General features: G+C 31.1%; 2 protein-coding genes across 2 annotated transcripts; both read left to right on the forward strand.

The window, feature by feature from the left end:
- Nucleotides 1–3,390: 3,390 nt before the first annotated feature.
- LOC117932562 (vestitone reductase-like) lies at nt 3,391–4,998 on the forward strand. The gene is made up of 4 exons (XM_034853837.1): nt 3,391–3,514; nt 3,808–4,332; nt 4,456–4,651; nt 4,749–4,998. Exons 1-4 carry the CDS (start codon nt 3,394–3,396, stop codon nt 4,912–4,914), a joined length of 1,008 nt encoding a protein of 335 aa, XP_034709728.1. The 5' UTR covers nt 3,391–3,393; the 3' UTR covers nt 4,915–4,998.
- Nucleotides 4,999–8,573: 3,575 nt separating this feature from the next.
- On the forward strand, nt 8,574–10,379 carry LOC117932454 (vestitone reductase-like). Its single transcript, XM_034853710.1, has 4 exons — nt 8,574–8,787; nt 9,165–9,689; nt 9,777–9,972; nt 10,077–10,379. Exons 1-4 carry the CDS (start codon nt 8,595–8,597, stop codon nt 10,216–10,218), a joined length of 1,056 nt encoding a protein of 351 aa, XP_034709601.1. The 5' UTR covers nt 8,574–8,594; the 3' UTR covers nt 10,219–10,379.
- Nucleotides 10,380–12,329: the final 1,950 nt, after the last annotated feature.

A 12,329-nucleotide genomic window follows, 5' to 3' on the forward strand; every position in this document is an offset into this window, starting at 1 on the left:
CCAAGCAAGAGAAAAGGGACTTGGAAAGCCAAACGCTTTATTATGATGAATGGATGAATTGTTTTTCCAATTATAGTTACTTGGCTTTTCATATCTATAGAAGGGGGAATGAAATCAAGGAATTCTTAGAATTCTTCTTTTAAGTTTGATTAGGGGACTTTCTTTGGGGAGTTGCATTAGGAGAGCCTCTTGTAGTTCACACACGATGGAGAAGTATATCTTGGCACAACTAAACTCAAATAAAAAAAATGAAGTCATTGTGGATGAATCTCAACTATGGAATAGACATTGTGGATACAAGTTCACACAAGATGGAAAAGACATTATGTCTTAGTTAGCTAAGGATTGCATCTAGAGAGAGTGAATAGGTGTTTTATTGACTTGGAGATGGTTGTCTGAAAAGGCTATCACTCCCTTATTTCTTTCTTATTTATTTATTTCAATTTTTTTAGCAAACATTCAAAACCATATGCAAGAATGAATAAACTAACGATTTGAACAATGGAAGTAACACAACAATAAAGAGTTATCCAATCATTCAACAATACCCATGAAGTATCCAAATATTCAACCAATCCATACCCAAAACAAAAACTAGTCCAATACTTTCATAAGCACAAAGGGTTAAATTCAGCCCCTTTTCTCAATCATTTAATCCATTATAACAACTTTAAATTTACAAGCAAAGATAGGCTAGTAGAAATAACCAAATGAGAAAGACAATGGAACCCGGATTTAACATGAAAAATCTCCAAATAAAAAACCACAATCCTTCAAGCAATTGAAAAAAGTTCATGGTAAAAAAAAAAATTAAGTCCATCAATCCTCTCTTAACCTACTTGACTAGTACCTTCCAACCTCAATTACACACCTTCTAGAAATCAATCACTTCTTGAACCCAATCAAGAAAAAAGAGATTTTATCCTAATCCAAAGACAACAACCATATATGGGATAGAAGAACCAGACAAATCAACCCGTATTTTATAAGAGAACCTGATGGAAAATAGTTTTATAACTCAAAACAAGGAAATTTTCATGGGAATCAAACACTCCCAATTTGGACAGAGTGAGGAACACAATGGGGAGGTATATGAAGGCTAATATGTTTTCCTTAAAAACTAACTTGGAAATTTGTGGGTTTCAATATATAGTGGGGGCTGAGATCGATCCGGTGGTTGTGATTCAGCCAGAAAATTTTAAAAGAGGATTTATTATTATTATTATTATTATTTTATGTAGATCGAGACAAATAGATACACAAGCAACATAAAATCTGAAAAAATAACCAAGGACAAGAAAAACTGAGTTATATGTACATGTAAGTGAAATTGTTCAACAAAAAATGAAAAAAAAAGAGTTGAAAGCAGTCAAAAGTATCAAAAGGGAACTAAAAAAAAGGATTAATTGATTAAAAAAGATAAAAAGATCTTAAATTTGTAAAATTAACCTCCCTTATTTATTCACTTGAAGACTAATCCATTTTTTTACATAAATACCCTTCAATATTTTCATTATTTACATATGTTTTAAAAATAAAAAGGTTATTTTTGCAAGAAAAGGACAAGACATAGGTTGCAAAAAGGTGAAGGGTTAGTTTACAAAGTGAGGATGATTTTATCCCTTTTAATCGGTTATAAAAAAATAAAATAAAAACTTATTGAAACTAAAAATCAAAAGTGTCCAAAAGGACCTATCACAATAGGCCCGATAAGCACATAAATCACCACCTAAGTACCTAACCCAAATAACAAGACTAATGAAAGATTGAAGCTAGTACATGTAGCCAGAAAGTTGGCCTTTTATCAATCCACATGAGTACGAAACCTCTTGAAGTGCTCAATCATTAAGACTTGTTTGCCCAAAAACATGAGTCGCTAGCCTTAAAGCAAGTCATCAACTAATCAAGAACACCATCGTCTAACTCAAGATGAGATCTAACATCCCCAACATTGACATCACTAGCTCTAAATCAAGTTGTTGACCTTTTCAACCCTTGCTAAGGGTATTGATGTAGTGCAATCCTAATGTGTTATTGATCTTTGGTATACCATTGATTGGAAATTGTGAACAATTGAGGTTAGTCATTTAGCGTAAGTCCCACTGTTTTGGTTATAGCGTTTTTATCAATGGATTAAAGTAAAATATTTGTTTATGAAATTATTATATGAATTGATTATATAAAGTGTATTACGTTATTTTACCTTTAAATTGAAAGTGTTAAATTTTTAGAAGAAAGTGAATTAAATTATTAAATTAAATGAACTTATTTGGTAATTTATTCCTGTAAAAATGTGATGTCTTCCATGATTTAATGTCGTACTATATTTTATTCTTCTTATTGAACTATTTTTCAGTCTTATTGAGATGTCAAATTCATCTTTTTTTTATTATTTCACATTTTTGGCACAAATGACATTGGTGAAGAGAGATCGGAATAGGAATGATGTTTTTATTAGAAACAACTTTAGAATTGATTATTTAGGATTTTTGACTTAAAACTCAATTCAGTTATAATTATTAGAATTTTTATTTAAGTGTTTGAGATAATTATTAAATTCATTGTTTAGACACTTTAATTATGCTTTGATTATTGTTTTGAATCATTTTATGGTAGTAGTAATCTAGTTGCATTTTGGATTTTTAATTAAAGTCATTCATGTGTTAGGTTTTGGGGTTTCATATGTGAAATGATCGGAGTTCCCTTAGCTTTCAAGTTCAGTGGCACATAAGGTGATCATGGTTTGGGTTCTTCAAGATCTCATGACCTTCTTCCAGACCGATCAAAACCCAAAGAACCCATCAATAAGAGCTTCAATTAACGTCACGAAGTCCCCAAAAACAATAAACCGACATAAAGATTCACCAAAAACAGACATATATAAATGAGAATTTAGATAGAGGACTGACAATTGAGGTAACAATTGGGAGAAGAATTACTAGTATTCATACAATCACAATTTCGTATTCTTTCCAAACAAGCAAGGATTTCAACTTATACCTGATCTAAAGATATAGTTTTCAGCACATATGTGGAATTTGATGATTGGAGCACATTTATTGGATTTGATGAATGCCTGCATGTCATCCATCAGAGCTGAAATACCTACGTTATCAGAGGCAGTAAAAGGTAGTGGAAGTGATAAGGATGGCTCACCGACTTTGGGATGCCACGGCTGCAAACAGTAACAATGATTTTGGTGAAGAGGTGTGACAAGTTAAATTTTTCCATCGAAAATGATGGGGGCCATGTAGTGTAAAGCACTACTGTGAATTGACATGCAACCTATGAGAGAAAGGGAGAGAAAGAAATCAAGACTCCAGAGAGCTTACAGAGAAGGGAGAGAAATACTGAGAAGAAAGAAAAAGGGAGAAGAGAGAGTACTGATAAGAAATGGAAGGTGAGAAAGGGAGGGTGTGTGTAACAGGTGGTACAGGATTCATAGCCTCATGGCTCGTCATGAAGCTTCTTCAACATGGTTACTCTGTTAATGCCACCATTCGATCTCACCCTCGTATGTATCTTTCGTCTGTTAACCCAGTACTACTTCATTGATTTTTTATGGCTAGCTCATCATCTGCTTTTTTTACATGTTAACTCTCAACATTTGCTTGGGCTTCTTGGCCAGTCGATCATGAATTTTAAGCGATATTCCTCTCTTACTCCCCTTTTAGAAATCTTCAATTGGGGGGTTTATGATATACCCTTCTGCTTCAGAACCAGCTTTATATAATTAGTAGTTATTTTTGCACCCTTTTTGCATAGAAAGCAAATTCAAGAAATTGTGACATTTTCAAATGTGATCAGAAAGCAAGAAAGACATTAGCTACCTAACAAACCTACCGGGAGCATCGGACAGGCTCCAAATCTTCAAGGCAGATCTCAGTGAGCCCCAGAGTTTTGATGCAGCCATTGAAGGATGTATTGGAGTTTTCCATGTTGCTCATCCCGTGGATTTTGAAGAGGGAGAACCCCAGGAAACTGTGATCAGAAGATCAGTGGAAGGAACTTTAGGAATTTTAAAGGGTTGCCTGAAGTCAAAGACAGTGAAGCGAGTTGTGTACACTTCTAGTACAGCTGCTGTCGTGTACAATAACAAGGATGAAGACATAATGGATGAGAGTTCATGGAGTGATATAGATGTGATCAATTCTATAAAGCCCTTAGGATCGTCATATGTGATTTCCAAGACAAGAATCGAAAGGGCAGCCCTTGAATTTGCAGAACAACATGGATTGGATCTGGTGTCTTTGATCCCTTCTTTTGTAGTTGGTCCCTTCATTTGTCCTGGTTTTCCAGGTTCAGTCCACTTGATACTGGCTATGATCTTGGGTATATCTCATGCCTCAGTCTCACTAACCCTTCATTATAACTCAGCTGAAAGATCTATTCAAGTATGTCTCTCAATAATTTGCTTCGAGACATGAATTCTTAACAAGATATCTATCTATGCAGGTAACCAGCACCACTATCAATATCTAAAGAACACATCAATGGTGCATGTAGATGATGTAGCCAGTGCACACATCTTTCTTCTGGAATACCCAGATGCAAAAGGCAGGTATATTTGTTCATCAGACATACTAACACTTAATGAGATGTCTGAGCTTCTCTCTGCCAAGTACCCACAACTTCCAATACCCACAATAGAGTGAGTTCTGTTTTTAGTCCTTCTTAATATTCTTCAGGGATTTTTTTTTTTTTTTCTTCTGAAAGGCAAAATGATCATTTTTTTTTCCTTTTTCCAGTTCTTTGAAGGAGATTCAAGGTTTCAGAATACCTGGGGCATCATCAAAGAAGCTTTTGGATGCTGGGTTCAAATACAAGTATGGGGTGGATGAAATGTTTGACGAAGCAATCCAATGCTGCAAAGAAAAGGGTTTTCTAAATTTCTTACCGTACAGCATCTCTTAATACTACTGTATCGTGTGTATCGATTTATGTTTGTATATGTTTTTGAACTAAAACATTTAAATATGACAGATTTCATTCTAAATAGAACTTAAAACTAAATAATATTTAATGATATTAAATATTAAACTTATTTTTTTTAATGTTTTATTTCTATTAAATATTAATTAATAAGTAAAGAAAAACTAATAGATTATTTTTACTATTCAAAAAATCTAAATATTTTAATTTTTTTATTTAGTTAAAAATTAAAAAATATGAGTAATAAGTTAATATTTTAACTTTTTTATTTAATAAAAAAATTTTTAAAAAAAATGAGTAATAAATAAGAAAAAATAAAATAATAAACGATATGAACCTAGAAACAAGTTGCATTCATACTAAAAATACTAAAATTGAATAATTTAAATGCCATGAGTGATCATAAAAATTAATCTTATTCTTAAAAACACTTAGAATAAATGAAGATCTTTTACTCGAATTTTTTTGTATAAAATAGTCTATTTTTAAAAATAAAGAACATATCAAGAGCATACCAAAGTTTTATAGCCTAATCAAGTTGCATGCTTAAGATTGACATGGGTTATAAGTCTTTATAATTCTGCAATAAAAAAAAATTGGATCTACTTTGAGAAAATAAATAGATCCAAACGAAACAATCAATTTTGTTTGATAACAGCCAAATAGTCTGGAAAAGTTTATTGAGTAGTTAGCAGCATACTATATTATCTATCCTTATTTTCCAACTTGATGTCATGAGATGGTGGGCAATGGGCATTGGGATTTTCTACCATTTTCTAGGATTTGGGATTTTCTATCCTACTTTCTATTTGTTGATGTTACGTATGATGATGGGCATTAGAAACAATGATATATTTTTACAATGGGAGGGAAGAAAGTTGTGAAATTCTTAGATGTTATATATATATTTCTCTTAACTTTGTAGACAACTTTTAAAACTGTATACTTCTTTTAACTTTGTAGACAATTTTTAAAGCTGTGAAGACCCTTTTGGATTATAGAACGAATAATATGTATACATTTGGGTGTAGTCCTATACTTACAAAAGGTATCAAAGTCGATCTTTGACTCATGTGAGATTTATTTGTTTGATCCCATAATTTTGTGGGATATAATGAAGATATTGTGTTTGCATGAGAGGGTATTTGTGATGTTTGGGCGCAAGTTGATACACAGTGGTGTTAGATTTAAATAATCTTTTGCCCTCATTGATCCAAGAGGAAGTAGGATGGAAGAAGATAATGGGATCCTAACACCAAAAAGAATTTTTATATGTAATTTCAATTTTATTTTATACACTAAAAAGACTTTATTTTATAAAGATTTCAATTTTAATAAAAAAAAAAAATCAACGTATTTCTTTTGAATCCATCATTCTTACTATGATGTTGTTCATTTAAATTAATTAACATAATTAAATACATTAAAAAATGAAACATACCATTTTTTTTATCTAATTATTTCTTTTACCAAACTTCCCATAATAAATCTTCTAATAATCACTTAAATTGTTTCCTGAATGACTTAATATTGTTCAGTGAACAAGCTAGCAATGATTCTAATAATCATGTTTAATCCTTAATAAATTAATGATTTCACATAAGTAAATGAACAACCACTCTTTGTATAAATAAAGTACTTAATTTAAGTACTTAATTTTTAATAAATGTATCCTAAAGTGTAATACAATGTTTTTGTCTAGATGTCTAAGTATCATTAAATTGCATTTTGCGATTTTCTTATTTTCCACTTTCAACCACATGTTTGAATGGACTCCAGTAATTCAATTTTGGGTCCATTTGCCCTACTTCCAAAATGTGAGTAGGGAGAAATTTTTGAAGAAACCATACGCCAAATTGTGAAAGGAAAATGATTGATTCACCTATCATGATTAGGTATTATTACAAAACTCTGAGATGTTTAAAATGGTAAGGTCGCTTAAGCTTACAAATCAACAAAGAAGGTTGGAAAATTCAAGGTTATTGAATCGATCTTACCCATGAAACGTCATTGAAAGCACATGAAAAAATTTAGAAAAGTATAAAGTGACGAAGGAAATAAATCCTTTGGTTTTTGAATTGTTGTTGTACACTATTATAAAAGAACGAGAACAAGTAACAAGAAAATAAGAACACACAAATTTACGTGAAAAACCTTAGATGAAAACAACCATAAGTAGAGAAGAAAAAAAATCCACTATGTCAAAATTTGGTGCAAAATGGAAGATAATCGAGCGACTACTATATAGACATAAATTTCATAACCCTAAAGGATCGGGTCAATCCACTACCAATACAAACCCTCTAAAAAATCTCATAATTTTTTTTCATCACATATGTTGCACAGTGAACCTTTTGGATAAGACCAAATAGAATTCAGATCATCAAACTCTAATATACATGATAAAAGGTCAAGTTAACCAATATTATAGATAGTTACTCATTCACTTAATGAATAATTTTTATACTTATTCAATTTGTATTAGGTTACCATGTAACAAAGAGATTCTTCATGTATATTGAAGACCTAAATATACATGTTTATGACATAGATTAATTTATCATATTTTTTATGTATTCCAATTCTTAGGAGTAAAACCCTTATGCACTAGAGTTATATTAAATAAGAAAATAAAAAATAAATAAATAAAAAGATTGGTTTACTCTTAATGTTAGAATTCCACCTTCAAATCGCCCTCCACCCTGTCAATCTTACCACAAAGATCCATCCACAATGGCGGCAAAAATGTGTAGTGCAATTAGGCTTCAAACAACTCTACATTGATTCCATAATGGGACCCAACAAAGAAAATAATGATATGCTGAGCTGGAAAGAAAGAAAATTTTGTTGCTTAAAGAATGCTTATCCGTGATAGTGATACTTATAATCTTATCTACATAACTCCAGGATGGTCGTACTTAGTATCTTGTTAAGAACTAATCAATACAGCTTGTTTTATTGAGAATGCCACCTTGGCCCTGAAACAGATTGGACCAAGGCTCAAACACATGGACCAGGACATAGTGGGTTAATCCCATATTTAATTTATTCAACTCTCAGTAATTCATATTGTTGGAATCCGTGCAATAATTAATGGCGAAAAATAAAAAAATGAGAAAGAAGAACACGAGGATTTAACGTGGTTCAGTTAATTACCTACATCCACGAGAATAGGGAAAAAGGATATTCACTTTGTTAAAATTAGAGTTATATAAAAAGGTATTTATACTAACCTTTAGGAATGAAATTCTAAAAATACCCCTAAATCATACCGCGGGAAGCCTATACCCCCAACCTATTGTTCACCACCACAATAAAAAAAAAAAGTAGAAGCCTGAATGACAAATGTCATCACTATGCTCTCATTCCACTCTGCTTCGTTACGACATTTTGTCCATTTTTCTTCATATATCTTTTCGTTCAAATATGAGTAACGTACTATAACACATATTTAAAATTTAAAATATTTAGTTGGAATGTTAGAGGCTTCCAATTCAAGAAAATAATCAAATAGATGCTTATTTTATTTACACACGTGGAATCAAAAAGGGTGTTTGGTGGAAATTATTATATACATATATGCTTTGGCAGAAATCTGATTTGATAGGCCAACCCACAAGACAAAAGCAGAGGGAAAAGAGAAACAAAGAGAGAAATCTGATATGATAGGGCAACCCACAAGACAAAAGCAGAGGGAAAAGAGAAACAAAGAGAGAGAACAGAGAGAGATGGAAGGTGAGAATGAGAAAGGAAGGGTGTGTGTAACAGGTGGTACAGGATTCATAGCATCATGGCTCATCATGAAGCTTCTTCAACATGGCTACTCTGTTAACGCCACCATTAGATCTCACCCTGGTATGCAATTCTCTCCTCTGAGTACTCCACCATTTTATGGATTTTCATGGCTGATCATCTGATCTTTTTAAATGGGCTTTATTGCCTTATGTTGATGCTTCTTTATGAATCTTTAGGGACATTTCATTACTTGCAAGTGAATATAACACAGTGTTTCAACAAAAAATATGTAATAAAATTGTTTTCTTGTTTGACCCTTTTTAGCATCTTGTTTATTTTATTCCTCTGTTTTTTTTTTTTTTTTTTTGGCATTTTCTCAATAGTTGGAACTTGGAATTTCTCACTTTCTGCTTCACAAAGCTTCTGGGTTTTCCTCAAATCCCACTTGTGGGTAGTTGTGTGTATACAATTTTTGTAACATCATTTCATTTGATCAGGAAGCAAGAAAGACATCAGCTACATAACAAACCTACCAGGAGCATCAGAAAAGCTCCAAATCTTCAATGCAGATCTCAGTGAACCACACAGCTTTGAGGCAGCCATTGAGGGATGCATTGGGGTTTTCCATGTTGCCCATCCTGTTGATTTTGAAGCCAGAGAACCAGAGGAAACTGTGACCAGAAGATCAGTGGAAGGAACACTAGCCATTTTAAAGGCATGCCTGAATTCAAAGACAGTAAAGAGGGTTGTCTACACCTCTAGTGCATCTGCTGTTGTGTTCAATGACAAGGATGAAGACATGAAGGATGAGAATTCATGGAGTGATGTGGAGTTCATCAGGTCTCTAGGGTCTTTTGCAGGGCCATACATGATTTCCAAGACACAAACTGAAAGGGCAGCTCTTGAATTTGCAGAAAAACATGGCCTGGATCTTGTGACTTTGCTTCCTTCCTTTGTTGTTGGTCCCTTCCTTTGTCCATTTCTTCCTGGATCAGTGCAGATGGCACTTACTATGATCAAGGGTACATTTTGAAGGACTAGGTCATTCCATTAAAGTATTTTCCAGTATTTCCTTCAACCAAAACTAATGTTTTAACATATCTGTGTAGGTATTCAGGATCAGTACCAGAATCTTATGAACACATCAATGGTGCATGTAGATGATGTAGCCAGTGCCCATATCTTTCTTCTTCACTACCCCAATGCAAAAGGCAGATACAATTGTTCATCAAATACAATAACAATTAATGAGATGTCTGAGTTTCTCTCTGCCAAGTACCCACAACTTCCAATCCCCACAACCGAGTGAGTTGATCCATTTTCAGTCCTTTTTCAGTATTATTTCATTTTTTTGGTTTCATTTCTGCTGCTGATGATCTGAAAAGGCAAAATGTTCAACACTTTTGCAGGTCTTTAAGTGGGATTCAAGGTTACAGAACACCTGGCGTCTCATCAAAGAAGCTTTTGGATGCGGGTTTTGTATTCAAGCATGGGCTGGATGAAATGTTTGATGGAGCAGTTCAATGCTGCAAAGAAAAGGGCTTTCTTTAGTTTATGTTTGGGCACTAGCTCTTCACTTTCAGAAAGTTTGCTTGTATTTCATGGTCTGTGATGACTGATGACTTATGTTTTGTTATTGTTTAATATTAGACCTGGCCAAGTGTATGAATACTTACATGAGCATTTCAATGATTTGATTTGATTCTCATTAATCCAAACATAAAATACTAAATTATGTTTATATGAAGAAAATGATGGTAATTAATATGATTGTGTCAGCCACTTATTTTCCAATTTGCTGATGATGATTTGTTGAAACTATTTCAAGATAAGCATATGAGATTGTGAAACCAGTAGCCGATAAGAAGGTGACAGGAAGTGTGGAGAGCATATTTATCCACAAAAAAATAAAAAAATTTAAACTTCGAGGTTGAGGTTATGTTTGTTCCTAAAAAGTGTTATAAAAATGTGGAGACCAATGTAACTCAAAACCACAAATGACTGAGGTGGTGTTATTTATTTATTTTTTTTATAAATTGAAAAAACTTTGATGTGAATTGATATAATTAAATTGAACTTATTAATTACAAGTTTATTTTAGTTATATCGGTACATCAATAAGTTACTTTTAATTAAATAAAAAAATTAAATATTTTGAGTTTTTTATTCAGATTTTTTTATTTAGTCAAAAAACAAACATCACCTTAATCAATGTATTAATTGATTTTTAAAACAATTTTCTCTACTATTTGGAAAAAAACTAGAAAATATGTTTAACAATCAAAAAATCATTTTTTGTTTTCTGTTCTTAAAATCAGAAAATAAGGTGTTTTTAGATAATATCTTTCATTTGGAAGGTTATTTTGAAAAATAATTATACAAATATATAAAATGTTTAAAATTAAAATATTAGATATAAAAATTATTTAAAACATAATTAAAATATCAAAAATAAATTAAAAACATTTTAGATTCTCAAACAAATTTTTGTTTTACAAAAATAAAATAATAATTCGCAAAAATTGTTTTTGAAAATAGTTATCAAATAAGACCTTAGATTCTGATTAAAAAATGTTTGTGAAAATAGTTTTGAGAACTATTTTTTAAAATTATTCTTATATTTTTTTTAATGTTTTTAAATAACTTTCATATGTAATATTTATTTTTAAATATTAAATGATCGATACCCATCAAACATCATTCAACGTGTATGACAAAATTTAGAAAAGTATAAATTGATAAGGAAATAAATCTTTCATGTTCAATTTGTATTTGGTTACCTTGTAACAAGGGGATTCTTCATGGATATACTATAATTTTCTTTGATTGAATAAATCTCTTTATTGAAAAATATGTCAAAAGGAATATGTAAGAGAGATAAATCAAAGCTCAAACTTATCCCCTATTTCACAAGGGGTTGAGGTATTTATAAGGTTATGTTTGGTTATAGAAAAATTTGAAGGAAAATATAAGAGAAAGAAAATAGAGAGAAAAATGAAAAAAAAAAAAAAGATTCAAAGTTAATAAATTATTTTTATATACTTTTTTAAATTCATATCACTTATTTTCTTTTATTATCCAAAATGATCTTTAAATACATAAGTTTCTAAATAATTTTAATTATATTTGATTTTTTTTTTTTTCATATTTCTTATAGTGACACCAAACATAAAAAATAATTTTTTTTATTTTAATTTTTACTTTCCTTAATACTTGTCGGGAATCAAACATAGCCCAAGTCTTCTTCTTGATAAGATTTTTATGAATATTTTAATATGTGTTTTCCCTTCTTTTTTTTTTGTTGAGTTTGGGCGAAAGGAAACTACTTTATGACTTCGGAATTGTAATTTTTTATCATTTCTTTAGTTAGGAGATGTTTGATAAAACGTAATACTTATAACTTAACGACTTAACTTTAAGGTAAGTTATATTTAAGTTATTAACTTAAACTTATTATTTAATTTTTACTTTAAATGCTAAGGCTGGTTGATAAAATTAATTTAGAACTTATTATAAATTATAAAATTGACATATTTATATTTATAAATTATAATTAAAGTAAAGAAGATCGAGTAATAATAGAGGTCGTAGGATAGCAAAAAGAGATCATAAAGGTAATTAGGATAAATAAAAGTAAATAGGTAATCCCACGACCAGTGAGT

Source organism: Vitis riparia, chromosome 15, assembly GCF_004353265.1.
Source record: "Vitis riparia cultivar Riparia Gloire de Montpellier isolate 1030 chromosome 15, EGFV_Vit.rip_1.0, whole genome shotgun sequence".
Lineage (NCBI taxonomy): Eukaryota > Viridiplantae > Streptophyta > Magnoliopsida > Vitales > Vitaceae > Vitis > Vitis riparia.